This window comes from Ovis canadensis, chromosome 11 (assembly GCF_042477335.2).
Source record: "Ovis canadensis isolate MfBH-ARS-UI-01 breed Bighorn chromosome 11, ARS-UI_OviCan_v2, whole genome shotgun sequence".
In the NCBI taxonomy this organism is placed as follows: Eukaryota; Metazoa; Chordata; class Mammalia; order Artiodactyla; family Bovidae; genus Ovis; species Ovis canadensis.
The window spans coordinates 70,371,504-70,392,115 of NC_091255.1; the positions used below are offsets into that span (position 1 = coordinate 70,371,504).

General features: G+C 45.8%; 1 protein-coding gene and 1 long non-coding RNA gene across 16 annotated transcripts in view; one reads left to right on the plus strand and one right to left on the minus strand.

The window, feature by feature from the left end:
* CEP112 (centrosomal protein 112) overlaps positions 1 to 20,612 on the minus strand; it is a 314,145-nt gene that overhangs the window by 176,404 nt on the left and 117,129 nt on the right. For all 15 annotated transcript variants that reach the window (XM_069542343.1, XM_069542341.1, XM_069542336.1 and 12 more), the window contains one exon: positions 11,714 to 11,849. In XM_069542343.1, coding sequence (XP_069398444.1) covers positions 11,714 to 11,849 — 136 coding nt within the window. The remainder of the gene's footprint in view (positions 1 to 11,713; positions 11,850 to 20,612) is intronic.
* On the plus strand, positions 6,901 to 8,633 carry LOC138414597 (uncharacterized). The gene is made up of 2 exons (XR_011246916.1): positions 6,901 to 7,115; positions 8,392 to 8,633. It is a non-coding gene; the product is annotated as an uncharacterized lncRNA (long non-coding RNA).

The following is a 20,612-nucleotide window of genomic DNA, read 5'->3' on the forward strand; positions in this document are numbered from 1 at the left end:
TCATCTGCACAGTGAGCTCCCAAATAAAAGAAACTATGACTTACAATTGTTGTATCTTAGTTATTCATTAATTGCCACGGTGTGCAGAATAAATACATATTAAATTCTCAAGGATGAATGGAGGGCAGACAAAAGCAAAACAGAAAGGAGGCAAGAAAGGTAAATCAAGGAGAGAAGACCTGGTTTATTCAGTGCTTTTAAGACAAGTCTTCATATGAAGTTGATTTTCGGTTCTTATTCTACTTTAGCACAGATTGAGTATTACAACTAACAATAATCATTAAAATATTTTAAATGTAATTAAGAGCTTTGTATATGCAACATTTATAAAAATAGGATATCTTCCTTCAAAAAAATTATCCTCTATAATGAAAATAGAAAACAATTTAAAGCACATGAAAGACCTCTTTCTTATACCGAAACATTAAGAAAAATTCAAAGTGTTATAAGTGTTATCTTATACTGACCGAAAATGCAAGACCCCACTCCATTCTCCTTCCACAGTTTAACTGAAATAAATAAACAAGTCTTGTAAAACACTTGAAGTTTGTGTAGAAACAAGGTTTTCAGTTGCCATAGATACAAAAGATTCTGCTTAATCATACATCATTCCATATTCCATTTAACTTCAAGTGGTTAAAGCCACTCCTTCACTGGGTAAACGGCTTCCAAGAAAGCTAAGTGTAGAACTTGGTGATCAAATCAGGAGCAGAAAAGGGCTCGGGTATGTTTCTGTGACTGTCTAATGTTCACGGGTGATGGAGAGGGGTGTACGCTGGTGTCTTGAGCGTGACTTGAGCTCCACGAAAGAGAACATCTGAGCATCCAGACCTTAAGCAACACCAGCGCTCTGTTCCCCTCGGGTCACGAAACGTTCAGGAACAGGCCGCGGCATCGGCAGTTCAAAGATGTCAGGGCTCGGGTCCCTGCAACTCAGCCTCCTGTGATGGCCCCAGAGTGGTTTCTGCAGTTCAGAACCGCCCCCCTCTCCAAAGGGTGGGGGCGAGGGGACAAGGGTTAAGGGTCCATAGCAGCTGCTGAAAACCCTCTGAAGGGGCTTTTCTGCAAGCTCCTGTCAGGAGCAAGTACAGTACGCTGTTTCCATCTCATTCACTGCGTTAGAAGCCACACTCCACCTGCAAGGTGAGAGACTGCCGATTTAGAGCTGTGTCTAACGTTGCCCTAAATAAACTCAGGGCTGCACTGTATTAGTGAGAGACTAGGAATGGACACTGGACCAGGGTCTAGCGTTTCTGTCAGATGTGGTTGTAAAAAGTCACTGTTCTCTCTCTAGTCAAGTTCTGTTCTGTTGTTAGGTTCTGAGTAATCCGACATAGATAATTTAGTAGAAAATTGTACCAGTCTATGGACATATACAATTTTGCTGTATTTAATACATATTTAGACAAACGATAAGAAATTGTCCTTCAGATATTGTCAGATATGTGTAGATAGATGGATGGACAGACAGATAGGCAGATAAGACAGATACAAATGGCAGCAAGACAGACAAACAATCATCTGCTTGACTAAAGATTCAGTAGAAACTAACATCCTCGACAGAGAAAAGCAGCGGGCGCGTGCCTGGTGCCTCTCCCCTTCTTATCTGTCTGCAGCGGTTCTGCATCAACCCTGGACGCGGATGCTTCATCCAGTGCCTCCTGAGCACGGCAGCATTTACTGACCTGGCCCTTCTTTGCCTGCTGTGCAGCAGTGCTTGCTCTGACATGAATCGGGGTGATCACGAAGTGTGTGTCGACTGTCGGTCTCTTTCCCCTAAAGCACTGTTCATCTTTGCGCCACAACTGTGCTGCATTTATGACTGTAGCTTAATATTAACCTCAGCATTCAGCAGTGTCTATAAGTTCTGGTAGCATAAGGTTGCCATGGTTGCTCTGAGCTGTCTGTATTTCCACGCAGATTTTAGAATCAGCTCGCCAGTTTCCCTCACTCACTCCCCTGCCACTGGCACCGCCCTCCCCCACCCTCCCCACCCTGGCAAAAAGCATTGCTAACGTTTTGAGTCTTAGGATCATGTTGATTCTATAGATTAATCTGGGAGAGCTGACATTTTTACGGGTTTTCCCGATGGCTTAGCTGGTAAAGAACCCACGTACAGCGCAGGAGACACAAGCGAGACAGATTCAACTCCGGGGTCGGGAAGCTCCCCTGCAGGAGGAAATGGCAACCCACCCCGGCACTCTTGCCTGGGAAATCCCTTGGACAGAGGAGCCTGGTGGGCCACCGTCTGGGTGGGTCGCAAAGAATCGGACAGGGATGGAGCGACTAAGCGTGCACACACAGTGTGGAATTAGAAGGGGCTAAACCAGGGCAGGATCAACAGGAACGGAGTGAAGAAGACGAAAACATACTTTAGGACATCTTTATGACACTGAGTCTTCAAATCCATACACAAGATCCACTGCCCAATTCGCCCAGGTCTTCCTTGGTAGTAAGTAAAGTTTCACTTATTACTGTATTAAGCATTTAAGGATGAGAGTTACGGTTTCTTTTAATTATTGTTTGATTTCTTTGTTTAATTTTGTTTTTCAAAACCAAACATTTATCCATAGACTTTGGAGGTTGACATTTGGAACTGATTAACACAATGAGCTCTGTTAGAATACTTAAATATGCTTCGAGAAGTTTATCTCTGATACCTCATCTCATTTGAAGACAAAATTTTTCAAATGCTGAAAGCAGAGACAGATTTGCCCATTATCATCAGAAAGTAGCTGAGAAAAACTGCTTCTGTTTGTATTGGATATTTTTCTACCTTCAAGCTGGTCTAAAAAGACCTTATTTAATCACATGAGCCAGCAGGGCCCTTAAAGGTCAGGAGGACGGACAGTCCGCCCGTCGAGTCTTGTCTCTCAGTCTGTTTTTTTATCCATCTACATTTATAAAAGCACAGATGTATTCAGCTGACACTCCTCCTTCCTTGTAACTTGACAATTTTTTCATGAAGTCAACAGCAACTATGAGATGATGAACTAAACTCAAAATCTTTTAGACTGTAAGACGCTGCTAATCAGTTTCAAATGTACCAGCACCCAGAAGCAACCTCGCTAGTCAAAGGCAGGGTTTCCGAACTGGGTTTTCACAGCAAACCGTGGGTTTTCCAAGTATAAAGCTAATACCTTGTCACTGATGGCTACAAAGATAAAGGAACAGAATTTAAAGCCAGATATTTAGCAGCAGCAGCCACTCAAAAGGAGCAAAATTAACTAGAAAAGCCAAGTGGTTGAGTGGAAGCCCCAGGAGGAAGTGGTGAGCCGACGCTCATTCAGTGGGCTTACAAGATGAAAAAGTTTCACCTTAGAATTGCTGCCAATACTTCAAAAGACACAGCTGTCTTTTCCAGTCATTTATTTGTTTCACAGAGAATAGGTAAATACAGAACCTGATTTCTTTTAAAAAATTCAATTATATACACATACACAGGAATAATTCTAACAGTAATACATTGTCACAATTAAAATATGTATATTTTGCACAACTAATTGCTGACAGCTAACATATATAACGGATTTCGCCACTGGAGTAAAAATTAGGTTATTTAAGCAGTCTTACATGAGATAAACAGTTCTTCACAGTGAAAAAAACGTGTGAAGCAACTTTTTTAAACAGTTAAAGTCTGTTCCATTTTCCCTCATGGGCCTCATTTTTCAAACAGCAATTCACTTTCAAAAACAAACTCAAAGCTTTTTTTAATTCAAATTCCCGTTGTCCTCTATGTGCAGCAGTTTCCAAGTGGAAAAAGATGCCCTGAGCTCTCCTGGAGTCTACACAAAAGACTTCAGTGAGAAAAGAGCAGTTCAAAACAAAAACAAGAGAGGAAAATATAGGCTGTGGAAACGTCCAAAAGCAGCGTGGGTTCTCCAGCTAATGAATCTGCTGATTGACTTTCTTTGAGAACTTGAGCCACATCCACGCTTTTTAACCAACTGACAATCTGAAGTGGAGGGCATCCAATTTACCATGTTTTGACAGATATATTGTACTTACTGCCTGTTAAAATTTGTTCTGTGAGAACTGTCCAATTTGCTAGTGAGCCTGGCTGTACGGATTCCTTCCTAAGTGGGGCTGCTCCGTATTATTACACTCACCCCAAAGGTGCTTTCTGCGTTTCAGAAACTCAGCTGCACTTGGCAAAACTACCTGTCACTGCAACCACAGCAGAGCTTTCTTCCAACAGAAGACAAGCAGAGCGTTGCCTGCTTGTCCGCTGCCGTCGGCACGGTTTACTGAGACTGAATCCGGAGCCACTGGACAGGTCAAAGACAGGACCGCTGCAAAGACAGGACACGGTGAGGGTGTGTGGGGGGAAGCGGACCCAGCCGCATGCACCACAGAGGACCCTCCGTCGGATCGGGTACCTGGTCCGCAGAGATGCGATATCTGCAAGGTAGGAACACGCGGACCCTGGAGGCCCAGAAGCGGGAAGCTCAGATAGAGGCCCAGAGAACTGGCGAAGGAAGGAGGAAGACAGACGGTGGCGCCGGCGCAGGGCAGGGCAGCGGGGCGCGAGGGCGGACGGACCGCGGGGCGGCTTCCGCGTCCGCTGCTCGGGCGCCACCTCTCAGCCCCGGCTGGCCTTGTTTTGCTGCAGTACCACTTGGTGGCCGGGCAGGGCTTGTATTCTTTTTTTTTTTTTAATTTCCTCCTAGTTGTTTGTTTGCTCCAGTTAACTTGGAAACAGTAACTAGGGGGTTAGCATCTGGATCTTCAAGATGGTTTGATTTTAAAGGGGACAGTTTTTGCAGAGGAAAGAGGAAGATGGATTTCTAATTTAATGGTTCCTGAGATCACATTCTCTCCAAGGCTTTTTTTTTTTTTTTTAACATTCTCTCCGACTTTTTTGACATCAGTTCAGGTCAGTTGTGTCTGACTCTTTGCAACTCCATGGACTGCAGCACGCCAGGCCTCCCTGTCCATCACCAACTCTGGAACTTACTCAAACTCATGTCCATTGAGTCAGTGACACCATCCAACCATCTCATCCTCTGTCGTCCCCTTCTCCTCCTGCCTTCAATCTTTCCCAGCATCAGGGTCTTTTCCAGTGAGTCAGTTCTTTGGATCAAGTGGCCAAAGTATTAGAGCTTCAGCTTCAGCATCAGTCCTTCCAATGAATATTCGGGACTGGTTTCCTTTAGGATGGACTGCTTGGCTCTCCTTGCAGTCCAAGAGACTCTCAAGAGTCTTCTCCAACACCACAGTTCAAAAGCATCAATTCTTCGGCACTCAGCTTTCTTTATAGTCCAACTATATATATATATCTATTTTTGACATATATTTTCTAGTTTTTTACCCTTGATAAATAACATCACAATGAACAGCCTTGAACGCACATCATGCACACCTCGGAGTCCTGAAAAATAGAATCCCAGCGGGGGGCAGGGAAGGGTTCTTCCTCGTCCACACGGCCTGATCCTGCAGCGTCTCCTACAGTGCTCTTGCCTGGAGGGTCCTGTGCACAGAGGAGCCTGGCCGGCCACAGTTCGCTGGGCTGCAAGAGTCGAACACCACTGAGCACACAGCACTCACGGCACCAGGGGAGCCAGCGGGCTTTTCCTTGCGAAAAGATTTTTAACTAATTAAATATGCTTACCCGTCATAGGACGATTTGGACTTTCCATCTCTTCTGTGGCCAGTCTCGGTAACTTGCGTCTTCTCAGGAATCTGTCCATCTCACCTGAGCTTTTGTTGTTTGTTGGCACCAAGTTTTTGAAGTATCACCTTATAATTATTTCATTTTCTATAAGATCAACAGCAGTGTCCTGTCCTTGTGCATCCCTAGCTTTGGTAATTTGTTTCTCCTCACTTTTTGTATTTTACCCTCAGCTGCTGCTGCTAAGTTGCTCCAGCCGTGTCCAACTCTGTGCGACCCCAGAGACGGCAGCCCACCAGGCTCCCCTGTCCCTGGGATTCTCCAGGCAAGAACACTGGAGTGGGTTGCCATTTCCTTCTCCAATGCATGAAAGTGAAAAGTGAAAGGGAAGTCGCTCAGTCGTGCCCGACTTTTCGAGACCCCATGGACCGCAGCCCGCCAGGCTCCCCCGTCCATGGGATTTTACCCTCAGCAGTCAAGCTAAATTTGTCGGTTTTGTTCGATCTTTTCAAAGAACCAACTTTTGGCTTCATTGACTTTCTCTATTTTAATGTTTTCCACTTCTTTGCTTTCCATAAATAAATGTATATACTACCTACATATGTAAATATCTATGATTCCCTTTATTCTGCTTCCCTGAGCAGAAGCCTGCTTTCCCTGGTCTGGTTTCTTGAGACGGAAACTAGGTTACTGATTTAAGAATGTTCCTCTTGGAGACAGGTGTTACAAGCTCTTCTCTAAATACCCTGTTAGCTGGATTCTGTACACTTGATACGCCATATTTTCACTTTAATTCAGTTCAAAATAATTTCTAATTTTAAGTAATATCTCCTTTACTCCATGAGTTACTCACAAGTGTCTTATTTAATTTCCAAACATGCGGTATTCTCCCAGATTTATTATTATTGTTTCTAACTTATTATCATCGGGGTCAAGGAACACGTTTTGTATGATTTTAAGATCTTCTGAGTCCTTTTAAGATTTACTGAGAACTGTTTCATGGCCAAGCATACAGTCTACCCTGAAGAGTGTTCTGTGAGTGCCTGGAGTTACTGGGTGGAGGGGTTTAAATCACCACCAAGTCCAGACACGCTCCTGAGAGGCCCAGCACCACGGACCCAGCACAGCCAAGGATGGAGACGGGACTGACACTGGAGCCCACCCACAGAAGAGGCCTCTGCTCTGAAACCCATCAGGCGGGTGCTCTGCCGAAAGGAGCTGGCTGACGTCACGGGGGGCCCCCGACGGCCTGCAGCGCGCAGCCCGAGCCGCCGTTCCCAGCGTCTCCCTCCGGCGGGCGGGACGCTGGAGAGGCCGCCTCCGCCGCGGGCGTCAGCAGTTTGTCCCTTTCTATCCCCGAGTCACGTTCCGTCGCGTGCACTGCGTCTCGACTGTCCTTTCAGCTTTTGAGGGATCGGTGTTCAAGTTTTGGGCGTTTGTGAGTAAAGCTGCTGACACCTTCTGTGTACGAGTCTTCGTCTGGCTCCGACTTCGGTTCTGCCGGGTAGGCACCCCGGGAGCGGGCGGCTGGCGGCTGCGCTGGAGCACTTGGCCCGGCGCTGGGAAGGCGCCGCCCGAGCCACCTCCACCCTGACCGCGGGCGCCCGGGGCAACCCTCCCAAGGCTAACCCTCCCGGGAGCGCGGCGGCCTCCTGCGCGGTTCTGGTTCGCGCTCCCCTGACGAGCGGTACCACTGACCATCTCTGTGCGCTCATTAGTGAGTCTCCTGGGAGGCGCCCAGACTGGTTTTAACTGGGCTGTTTGTCTTCTTATCGTGCTTAGCATTTCTTCCATATTTTAGATACGAGTTCTCGGAAATGTTTGTGAGTCCTTTCTTTTCCCGTTCTCTGTCCTGCCTTAACTTCCTCTTTCTTTTAAATGGTGTTTTTCAAAAAACAAAAGTTTTTGGTGAATGTAGCAATTTTGACTGCAATTTAATTTCTGGTTTTACTTAATAAGCATTGTGGTAAAAATACGTCCTGTTGAGTTTCAGAAAGTTATTGGTTTACTGAGTTTGTAACTGCTCCATTAGAGTAAGAATTTAATGTCATATTTAAAGAGTGGGAAGTAGAAAGAAGGCAGTTTTATAAGCTGCTATTTAGATCTCCTTTTTGTTAGGTTTTGCCCCCCTGAGCAGTCAAGAATGGAGAAAAGTTTATTAAAGCACCCCATGACGATGTCAATTTTTTCATGTATTCCTTATACCTTTTCATAAGGATTCTTGTCTTTCTCAAGCAAAAGTATATTCCTTTGTTCAGTTCCTTGGCTTGTGTTGGTGTTAATTTCTATGACAGTATTACATTTTCTTTTATTCTGAACACAAGTGATAAAATGTTTCCTATATATAACTTCTGTGTAACTTTCAGCTGTCTTTTATAAATAGCATATGCTCATTCACATCAGCTAATCATACCTTTTTAATTAGGCACATTTAGCCTGTCACTGTCTATTACTGCAGTGACACACTCTGTCTTACTCTGGACATTCTGCTCTGTTTCTACCTCTGTTCCTTTGGCAATATCTCAAGTTTTGCTTTTATCTTCTCAAGATTTTTATGAGAATGTAGCATCTTGTTAATTTTGTTGATGCCTGTTTACGGCATCTAAAGAGCGTTCTAACCTACATCCCTCATCTCGCGAATAACCTTGGCGTCTCATCTTCTCGTGGTAGAGTGCTGGCCGCCATGCTCCCCCATCCCGATCCAAGCTTCATGAACTTTATTAATGTGACCTGAGGATTCAGATGATCTGTTGTTATTGAATTTGTGTTTTCTATTCTAGACGCCTTCTGCGGCGAGGTCAGCATTCTGTCTCACAACCAGAGGTGTGACAGTCAGCCAAGTCTGCTTTCATTTTGTTGGAATCCACTGTTCTCGGCTCATCCTTTACTACGATGGTCTCCCTACCTGCTGGGTGTCTTCTTCTTGATCTCTGAATTGATATAATTTTTTCCCAGAGAAGAAACAATCAGTATACATTATGTGAACTCTTACTAATAAAATGTTTTTCTGTCGATTTTGGAAGTGAGAAGCTCCTTGGTTATGTATAAAATCGGTTACAGCCTTTCTCCTTCAAAACTCCATTATTTCTCCGATTTCTTTTCCAGTTTCATTCTGCCTAGAAACTTACTGGATGTCCATTTCATTCTGGATGTTCAGTACTTTCCCAAAAGGTATCCAGCTTTAGTTGCATTAATTTTCCTTGACGCATGTGGCGCTTTCATACAGCTCGTATTCTCATTAAAGGCACTAACTACTCTGAGGTGTCCCCCCCCCCCGCCCCTGAATTCTACAGTAGACTGTTTTCAAAAGTGTGCTTTTATTCTGTGACTGCTGGATACAAACGCCGTTTTTTTTTGTTCTACGAAATGTTTTCACAAGTCCCATATTGTTTGCTTGTTTTTCTCCTGACCCATTATTGGGTAGTTTGTTAATATTGCATCACCAACCCCCAAAGGTGTATTTATTGAGCCAAAGGTGCCTGCCATGGCTTCAGCTTTTATCGGAAAGTTGTACTGTCAGCCTTGGCACTTTCAAAAGCCCCTTTTTTAGCCTTCTTCAGGGTATACTCAAAACTTCTTGCCAGGGGCCCCCTCCTTCAATATTCTCTGTATTCCTTTCAATGTTAAGCTGATCAAAGAGTTCCCTGCGAGCTCCACTGCACATCTGAGCAGATATGCCTCCTCTGGGCCTGGCCTCTGATCACAGCAGGGAGCTGGGAAGAGACGCACGTCCAGGAGCGGGCACCAAACAGCCCTCCTTCCGGCTGCAAACTCTACCAGGAGTCTGGCTTTCACTCAAGGCAGTGAGTGGGGGTCTCAAACCTTGCTCTCAGGACCCGGGTCCACACAATCCAGATCATGGAAATAATAAGGAAGCACAGTTCCAGGTCTGTAAACCCCACAGGGTCTGCCCATGACCTTCCACAGGGAAGTTCCTACCACCTGTGAGTGCTCGGGCCTCCTGAGGAAGAAAACTGCAGCTGAAAATGAAATCACAAACAAGTATTGTAACACTTAATAATTAAGAAAAACTGGAAATCAGCTAAATGCTCTCAAATAGGGGAGCTGATAAATAAAATATGGTATATTCATATGATAAAACACATACGACGCTAAAAGCATTGCACTAAATCAACAGATAGGCTACAGCTATATAAAATTCAGTGTAAATAGACACTTCTCCAAAGAAGACACACGGATGGCTAACAAACACATGAAAAGGTGCTCAACATCACTCATTATTAGAGAAATGCAAAGCAAGACCACAATGAGGTACCATTTCACGCCAGTCAGAATGGCTGCGATCTAAAAGTCTGCAAGCAATAAATGCTGGAGAGGATGTGGAGAAAAGGGAACCCTCTTACACTGTCGGTGGGAATGCAAACTAGTACAGCCACTATGGAGAACAGTGTGGAAATTCCTTAAAAAATGGCAAATAGAACTGCCTTATGACCCAGCAATCCCACTGTTGGGCATACACACCGAGGAAACCAGAATTGAAAGAGACACAGGTACCCCAATGTTCATTGCAGCACTGTTTATAATAGCCAGGACATGGAAACAACCTAGATGTCCATCAGCAGATGAATGGATAAGAAAGCTGTGGTACATATACACAATGGAGTATTACTCAGCCATTAAAAAGAATACATTTGAATCAGTTCTAATGAGGTGGATGAAACTGGAACCGATTATACAGAGTGAAGTAAGCCAGAAAGAAAAACACCAATACAGTATACTAGCACATATATATGGAATTTAGGAAGATGGTAATGATGACCCTGTATGTGAGACAGCAAAAGAGACACAGATGTGTAGAGCGGACTTTTGGACTCTGCGGGAGAGAGAGAGGGTGGGATGATTTGGGAGAATGGCATTGAAACATGTATACTATCATATAAGAAATGAATTGCCAGTCTATGTTTGATGCAGGATTCAGGATGCTTGGGGCTGGTGCACGGGGATGATCCAGAGAGATGATATGGGGTGGGAGGTGGGAGGGGGGTTCATGTTTGGGAACTCATGTACACCCGTGGTGGATTCATGTCAATGTATGGCAAAACCAATACAGTATTGCAAAGTAAAATAAAGTAAAAATAAAAATTAAAAAAAAAAATCAGTGTAAAAGTGCAAACAAGACTGAGACATAAAATCTGTAGTCTTTAACTTTTCAAAAATGGAAGCACAGAAATCATACATATATGTGTACATGTACATGCATGCGGCACTCACAGACATTACATGTGCCTGTGACAGCACACACACACTGAAATGACGCACACGACATTAACTATAGCATGAGCTCCCCGGGAAAGACCAGGAAGAGAAGAACGTGATTAGGCTTGAAATGCAAAGTAAAATGAAACTACATCTGTCACATTTTATTTAAATAAACGGTGTTGACAATGTTGACTCTTCATGATGGGTACCTAGGTCTCTCTTTCCTTTATTCTTCTATAAATTTTTAAATTTTTTCTCATAACTATACAATATACCACTTACATAAGAACCAGAGATAGCCTCTGTCCTCCTGAAATGCCACTTAAAATAACTGGCTGTAACTGACCAATGCAACACTATCTATGGCACGTGAACAGACACAGACGAGGGTAACTTGAGGCCCTGCTCTGGAGAAAACGACCAGTCATGGGGTTTTATCTGTATGCTGACCCGCGTCCCAAAGCCTGGCACAGTCTGGCCACGGCCGCGTCTATGGACAGGACTTCGAATGGTTTCTGGCACTGCTTTCCAGAGGAATTGGGGCACTGAGGGGGAGGAGGGCCCTCAGCCGCTGCCACCACGCTCTGCCCACTCCCCACCACCAGGAGCAGCTGAGCAGAGTCCCTCCCACGGCCCAGGAAGGCCGCCCCGCGGGGAGGGCAGTGGGCCCCGCCGGCTCAGCCCTCCTCCAGAGCTCTTGTCTCAGCCAAGAGGAGCTGCCCGTCCTTCCGGGGCTCTGCAGGTGGGGGGTGTCCACCCCAGCCCTCACCTGAAGCCCCGACCCCGACACGGTGGGCTAACCCTGGCAGGGCCTTCTGAGCTGGTAAACACGCCGCTTTCCACGGAGACCTGCACGTCTCCACCCCAGAGGCAGCCTCTCACCTGCTCCTTCATCTCCGCGTAGACCTTCTCTGAGTTCAGCTCCACCTGCCGCTTGAACTCCTCCAGCGCGGCGTCCGCCTGCTGCGCCTGCAGCCTCTGCCCCTCGCTCACCCGGGTCAGCTGCTCCTCCTTCTCCCTGGGAAGGCCACACGGGCCGCAGAGTTAACGCACAACCAGAGAACCGGGTTTGGTCAAAGAACAAGCTTTCATCCTCTCTAAAGTACAGACCAGAATTCTATCTGAAGTATCCGAATGCAAGAGATGACAGTACCACGGCTTGTCTCAGGAAAGAAGGATATGAGCACAGAATGTGCGTTCTGATAAGGGCACACTGGCTTCGAGCAACCTCCCTAGAACAAGACTGCTTATCACCATGGACCTCCATCACCCGATGGACGGAGCAGTGAGGCGTCCATCCTCTCAGTGGAACAGTATTCAGCCTCAAAAAGGCACGAAGCTCTGACGCACCTGCAACAGATCTCGAAAGCACGGCACCCTTACAGCCGCCAGGCCCAAGGACAGCAGCTTACGCGTCAAGTGATTCTGTCTGTGAGAAACATCCAGAACAGAAACCCACAGACACAGAGAAAGCAGGCCAGTGGTCAGCACGGGCTGGGGGACGGGGGGTGGCAGTGACTGCTCACCACAGGGGGCTGGGGGCGACAGACACGCTGGGCTTAGATAGTGGCGATGCCGCACGTCTTTGTGGACAGACTAAAATCTGCTCAACTGTAGACTGTGAAAGGATAAATCTTACACTATGTGAATAGCATCTCGATTAAAAAAGCACAAGGTACCACAGGAACACCTCTGACACGCACATCCGGCAGAAGCTGACCTGCAGGGTGACGGGGCAGGGGAGCGCCATGCCGGCCTGACACAACCTCCTGCCTGCAGTGGACTCGCCTAAGAGAACCGTAGCCATCACGTCTCTTTGTACCTTGAAATAAAATGAAACAGTCCAGAAGGTCCACCAACAGAAGAGGAGTCTCTGCGTGCTGACAGAAGAAAGTAAGACTTTAGGGTATAAAGGCAACGGCACCCCCTCCAGTGCTCTCGCCTGGAGAATCCCAGGGATGGGGGAGCCCGGGGGGCTGCCGTTTCTGGGGCCGCACAGAGTTGGACATGACTGAAGTGACTTAGCAGGGTATAAACGTGTGGATGTTAATACTGGCCCCTGCTGAGCTCTGACTGGGCGCCAGGCGCTGTGTAAACAATTTTAACGTGTCTTCTCTTCTTCATTCTCAGGTCCAGCTTGTGTAAGGCCATTTCCATACCCCTAGCTTTGCAGAACCGGAAACTGGGGCTGAGAGACTGTTCCCGAGGCCCCATGTCACGGATGGGCCAAGCGGGAATTGCACCCTGCGCCCCCTGTGGAGCCCGTGTGCTGGCTGCTCTCTGTGGCTCTCCAGGTGTCCCTGATGCCACTTCCTATGCTCAGAACGTGTCCCCAGAATGAGAGAAGCGCCTCACAGAAGCACCCCCACTGGGTCCCCTGGCCTGGAAGCAGGTGGTCACTGTGGCAGAGAGCTGCACCAGCGCTGGACAGACTTTGCTGTGGCCGGTGGGCCCAGCTGACTGGCAGCGGTCACCCAGAGGCTCCATTCAGACGACTGTGAGGTGGGTGCTGAGGCAGGGGCTGCAGCTGACGGTGAGGGTCCCTACGAGGTCACGAGGTCAGGATGCTCAGGAGCTACTCCTCTGCCATGCCCCCTGGACTAGTTCATCCCATGCTCCCCACACTTGCGGACCACTCAACAGACTGCACGTTTCCAGAGGGTCACATTTGCAAGCTCAGTCTGTTTCATAATAGAAAAGGAAGTATAGCGGACGATATTTGAAAACTTTCGTTTGTTGATGACTCGGTGATGCCATCCAACCATCTCATCCTCCGTCGTCCCCTTCTCCTCCCGCCTTCAATCTTTCCCAGCATCAGGGTCTTTTCCAATAAGTCAGCTCCTTGCATCAGGTGGCCCAAGTATTGGAGCTTTAGTATCAGTCCTTTCAATAAATATTCAGGACTGATTTCCTTTAGGATGGACTGGTTGGATCTCCTTGCAGTCCAAGGAACTCTCAAGAGTCTTCTCCAGCACCACAGTTTGAAAGCAATTCTTTGGCACTCAGCCTTCCATATGGTCCAACTCTCACATCCATACATGACTACTGGAAAAACAAAAGTTTTGACTGTATGCACTTTGTTGGCAAAGCGATGTCTTTGCTTTTTAATATGCTGTCTGGGTTTGTTAAGCTGTCCTTCCAAGGAGCGAGCGTCTTTTAATTTTGTGCCTGCAGTCACTGCTGCTGAGCCGCTTCAGTCGTGTCCGACTCTGTGCGACCCCAGAGACGGCAGCCACCAGGCTCCCCCGTCCCCGGGATTCTCCAGGCAAGAACACTGGAGTGGGCTGCCATTTCCTTCTCCAACGCATGAAAGTGAAAAGTGAAAGTGAAGTTGCTCAGACGTGTCCGACTCTTAGCAACCCCACTGACTACAGCCCACCAGGCTCATCTGTCCATGGGATTCTCCAGGCGAGAGCACTGGGGTGGGCTGCAGTCACTATCCACATTGATTTTGGAGCCCAAGAAAATAAAACATGATGCTATTTCCATATTTTCCCCATCTATTTGCCATGAAGTGATGGGACCAGACACAATGATCTTAGTTTTCTGAATGTTGAGTTTTAGGCCAGCTTTTTCACTCTCCTCTTTCACTTTCATCAAGAGGCTCTTAGTTCCTCTTCACTTTGAAAACTTAAAAAATTTAAAAACCATATAACTTAAAATTATGCACCATTAATTAGCCAGGAGAAAATTTTCACACATTTTTATAAAAATATATGATATATGGCTGAAACATCAACTTTTTCTATAAATGCTGAAAGTCAGTTGTTTTACATTTTTTGTCCAATAACTCACCTGAGCTACTGTTACTATAAATACTTTCAATTTAATAGGACAAATTATTTCTCTATTTTATCTCATTTTTAACTACCAAACTTAGTTCATTTACTTTATAACTGACTACAAAAATCAAGTCCAAAGTTTTATTCCAGATCAGTTATGTACTGAGACCATAATAAAAATGCTACTTGTTAAACATGACCTAGTGCAGGGAGGCACACTGCTTCTGACTGATCGCTTCGAGCCTGACGTCTGACGGGTCTGATGGCAGTACACCCTTCTGTGGACACTCCGCATAAACACACAAAGCCCATCCCTCGGCCAGATCCCGGGCACGATAGTGAAGAAACACACAATGCTGTGCTGAAAACCAGATCAGAGGAAGAAAGTGGACACTCAGTGCCAGGACCCACGGTAGAACAACCTAGTGAAAAGTGCTTCAATACGAAGCATCACTGGAATCCTCGTGGACAGAATCACAGACGTCGTAAGAAACTGAATCCTGCAAAAGACAGGCGGTGTTGAGGTTTCCAGGACTCGAGTAGGCGCGTCATCCCGCACCCCGTCTGCCATTCGACGAAACGCAATCTGGCCGCTTCGCCGGCATGCTCTTTGTTACTGTCGTCGTCCCGTCCCTAAGTCACTTCTGACTCTTTTGTGACCCCGTGGACTGTCGCACACCAGGCTCCTCTGTCCATGGGACTTCCCAGGCCAAAATACTGGCGTGGGCTACCATTGCCTCCTCCAAGGGGTGTCCCCAGCACAGGGACTGAAGCTGTGTTTCCTGAGCGCCTCCTGCATTGCCAGGTGGGTTCCTCACCACTGAGCCACCAGCAAAGTCCGACATGTTCAGTTCAGCCGCCCAGTCGCATCTGACCCTTTGCGACCCCATCGGCTGCAGCACGCCAGGCTTCCCTGTCCCTCACCAGCTCCCAGAGCTTGCTCAAACTCATGTCCATCGAGTTGGTGATGCCATCCAACCATCTCATCCTCTGTCACCCCCTTCTCCTCCTGTCTTCAATCTTTCCCAGCATCAGGGTCTTTTCCAATGAGTCAACTCTTCACATCAGGTGGCCAAAGTATTGCAGCTTTCAGCTTCAGCATCAGTCCTTCCAAGGGACTCTCAAGAGTCTTCTCCAACACCACAGGTCAAAAGCATCAGTTCTCTGGCGCTCAGCTCTCTTTATAGTCCAACTCTCACATCCATACATGGCTACTGGAAAAACCATAGGCTTGACTAGACTGTTGTATAGTAACGTTAATAATAATAAATGTCTTTTCACATGTTAAAAAGTATTTATAGATAGCAAATATTGTTTTATATTAAAATATTACTTTCCATTTAATATTAAATAGAAGACACAAGGAAATGAGTGAAGCCTCTCAGTTCATTTTCAGTCCCACGTCACCTACAAAGCTAATTTAGTGAAGCTAAACACCACAGAAGGCACCGCTCAATAAGTCAATATTTCTGCCCAGTGAAACAGTGCAAACACATCGAACTCCACTCATACTTTGAAATCTTGTCTTAACATAAAGTATCTGTCTTATTTAAATAAAAAGATGATATTCATTTTAATGAGGTATCATTTTAATTTCCATCAAAGTAATGAAACAGAAGTGAAATTTTTCAGCACTTGAAAAAGAGAAGGGTCTGCTCCTCAATAATATAAGAACAGTATTTCCTTTTACCATGATTCCAAATAATGAAAAGACTCTGATGCTGGGAGGGATTGGGGGCAGTAGGAGAAAGGGACGACCGAGGATGAGATAGCTGGATGGCATCACGGGCTCGATGGACATGAGTCTGAGTGAACTCCGGGAGATGGTGATGAACAGGGAGGCCTGGCGTGCTGCGATTCATGGGGTTGCAAACAGTCAGACACGACTGAGCGACTGAACTGAACTGAACTGAAGAAGCAAAAAAAAAAGTGACTTTGAAGATCATTTTTTTCAGTGGAACTAGCTGTGGAGCTGAGTGTAAACGCATCACTCAAATGCCTTAAAGATGTGCCTCCGTGAAGATAAAAAGGTGGGAAGAAAATTTCCTTTTTAACTGCTTTATTTATAAAATGCAGTAAATTTTCCTCGTCCGAGTATATAAAGCATAAAGAAGAAAGAAGCTGCATTCTTATACAACCACAAGCCAGTTCAGATTAAAGGATGTTCTGAAGACCATGATTATTCCAAACAGGCAATAAAACGTAGGGGACTAATGGACTACAATTTACTCTTTCTTGAGCTTGGAAAGCTAACAGTTACAGGTTCAGGCCAGCCTTGATTTGAAAGTCTCCCCTTTGCACATTTCTGCACCAGCACTTTTGATAATGATGGCAGAGACCCAACACACATTCGCAGGCTTCACATTACAGTAGACGCCATCTGCTGCCAGCCTGGCCTCTCCACCGGAGGCCCCAAGGAAAGCAAAACAGAGCTAAACACTCCCAACAGGCCTGGAAACCGTAGAGGAGCCTCCGCTCCCTCCCCAGCGAGGGTGAAAAGCAAGACTTCAAGCAGCCACATCCTCTATGCTCAGGGCTGCTGCTGGCACTTAAGCTGCCGATAGTGAGTCAGTCAGAAACTATGACTTTCAAGGCACTCAAAATAATACCTTTCAGTAACCATGAGCAATAAATAGACTTCTTTCGCCTCTTCTTCATGTGACTAAGACCAATGGTCTCTGCTAAATTCTTGTTAAAGATGATAAATGCTGTGCACACTTCTAAACATCTGACACTCAAGGGTTAGACACCAACACCAGCGACTTGCAAATTAACGGTGGTCTTAATATTGAAAAGCTGGCAATACTCCTCAAACTGATCTGCAGATTCAACCCAACCCCTGTCAGAATCCCAGATGATGTCTTGCTGAAATTAATAAGTTGATCCTAAAATTCATATGGAAATACAAAGGACTCAGAACAGGCAAAACTATTTTGAAAAAGAACGAAGTCGGAGGACTCGCATGTCCATATTTGTAACAATCACTTTGAGGCGCACCAGCAGCTAACGCAACACACTTCAGTAAAAAATAATATAAAATAACAAGTAAATAAAAATAGGTGAAGAATCCTCAGAGGTTATTTCTCCAGACAAGATGCGTAATTAGCCAAAACATGCATGAATGGACTCATAATGTCTTAAAAAAAAAAAAAAAAAAAGGAACTGCAAATTAAAGTCCCCATGAGGAGCCATTAAACCACGTCCAGGACAGCTGTACTCACAAGACAGAGGGTGACAAGCATTATTGTTTTGCTTTCCATTTTCCCTGCTGGGATTTTACTGAGCTTCTTCAATCAGCATAACTTTGTCTTCCATGAAACTGGAAAATTGGGGCCATGATTTTTTCAAATATTTTTCTGTGCTATTACTCTCTTTCCTCTGCTTCTGTGACCCAAATGAAATATATTTTATATACCGGTATTACCCTGCAAGTGTCTGCAGCTTGTGTTTTTTTCAATACATTTTCTCATTGTCCTCAGATTGACTTATTTCTCTTGACTTATCTTCACGTTCTTTTTGTAATCTTCATTCTGGTGTTATATTCAGGCTACGTTTTAAACCTCAAATGTTGTATTTTCCAGTGTTTTCCTGTTGAAAGTTCTTAGCTTTTCATTCATTACTACCAGTTTTTCTTGAAGCTCCTGTGCATAGCTACTTTAAGTTTTGATCCACTGATTCTAGGTTCTAATTTATCCTGGGGTAGTCTCTGCTGCTTACATTTTCTGTTCAGGAGAAGGAAATGGCAGCCCACTCCAGTGTTCTTGCCTGGAGAATCCCAGGGATGGCAGAACCTGGTGGGCTGCCGTCTACGGGGTTGCACAGAGTCAGACACGACTGAAGCGACTTAGCAGCAGCAGCATCCTAATTGAAAGTAATTAGGTCACATGTTATCCTGATTCTTTGTGTGTCAAGTCATTTAAGCTTCTGTCTTTATGAGTGATGCAGAGTGGACACTCTGGATTCTACTCTTTCCTCGGAACAGTACTGAATGATCATTTTCATTATTTGTTTATAGCTTGGCTGAATTCGAACTACAAACCTTGTCTCCCATGTAAGGAGCAGAAGCTCATCTATAAATCCACTCTGTTAGCCTGACTTGGGCCTTGGAGTCTTGAGGGTCGGGCAGAAACATGTGCCAAGAATGTGCACCAAGGGAGCAGGCTCCCTTGTCTCTTGCTGTCTCCATCTTCCTTCGCCCGCGGCTGCAACGGCCCAGTCCTTCACCTGGCTCTTCAAGCACCAAGGCGACGAGCATGCACCCGAGTCCCAGCTGCCCACGTGGCACCGACGCTGGCACTGCGGTGCGAGCGGGGAGCCCGCCTTCCCTTCTCCCGGGTGTGCCCTGCCTCCGCGTCTCCTCTGCAGGTCCACCCTCCAGGTCTGAATGTTGCGTCTGAACAGAGTTTATACCTGCGGGGGATCAGTTTTACAGGAGCTTACCTGGCCATCTCTTCTTGGTTGTTTCGACTGACTGGCAGAAAACCAGTCATTCTTTAGGGGCTCAGCTGTTGACTAGCTCTTCAGATAGAATTGCTGCTGCTGCTGCTGCTGCTAAGTCACTTCAGTGGTGTCCAACTCTCTGTGACCCCACAGACGGCAGCCCACCAGGCTCCCCTGTCCCTGGGATTCCCCAGGCAAGAACGCTGGAGGGGGTTGCCATTTCCTTCTCCAATGCATGAAAGTGAAAAGTGAAAGGGAAGTCGCTCAGTGTCCTCCTCTTCACGAGCCCATGGACCACAGCCTACCAGGCTCCTCTGTCCATGGGATTTTCCAGGCAAGAGTACTGGAGTGGGGTGCCATCGCTTTCTCCGAGATAGAATTGCTAGCTGCTTCTTACTTTCATCCTTGTTAGCACTTTTTATATGCTGCTACTATAGCATCTCATATAAACTATTAGCTTCCCAGGTGGCACAGTGGTGCAGAAGGCACTGGCGGACGCAGGAGGTGCCGGAGACTCGAGCCCAGTCCCTGGGTCGGGAAGATCCCCTGGAGGAGGCACGGCAACTCACTCCAGTGTTCTTGCCTGGAGAATCTTAGGTACAGAGAAGCCTGGTGGGCTACAGTCCTTAGGGTTGCAAGAGATGGACACTCACACCTCGGCAAATAAAAAAATGACTGACATTTTTATGGTGAAATAAGAAAACCCTGGGAAAATGATCCTTGAGAATAGAACAGCTTCAGTGTACAGTGAAGAAAAATCCCTCTAAAATCTTTCACTTTAAACTTCAAATAAATCTCAAATCTAATGTTGCCTCCTTTCATGTTTCCTGTATGTAAGGAAGTACTGATTAGAACTTCTACATATAAATTATGCATAATATATGCAAAGCTACATACGTGCCCATCAATTCATCCTATTTTATAGGCAGTAATGTATCAGTAAATAACAAGGAAACACATGTTCCTCCTATGAAATGACAAAGCCTAAACCCTGTGAGGTAGGTGCAGGACCACTTCTTGTTACTATGGAGAGGAAACAGGCAGTGTGAACTCATTCAAGCAGAATGACAAGTAAACCAAAGCCAGATCAAAGGGATGGAGAAGAAAGGCTGAGATGTGAGGCTGAAATATTTATTTCCCTCAAAACCATCCCTGCCTTGTCCCTGGGCAGTTCAGTATTTCAAAGTAGCTGGAAAATATTCTCACTTACATTCATCACTGTGCACAAGCAGACAAAACTTTAAGGAGGCAAATTCCTCTTTATTTACCAAATATAAACGTAACATTTATCACTGAGAGAAAATTTTCTGCTTATCTTAAATGATTTCTAGATTATGTGAAACGATTTCAAAGCCACAGTAGATGTTTCCTAGCACTTTACTGAATGATGCTGCTGCAGACCCTAACAGCTACGGTTTCGCAAGTGAGGAGCGAGTGAGCACTGAGCGATTTCTAGACTCATTACATTTAGAGCAGTTCACACATTATTATTTTCTGGAGAAGGCAATGACAGCCCACTCCAGTACTCTCGCCTGGAAAATCCCATGGAGGGAGGAGCC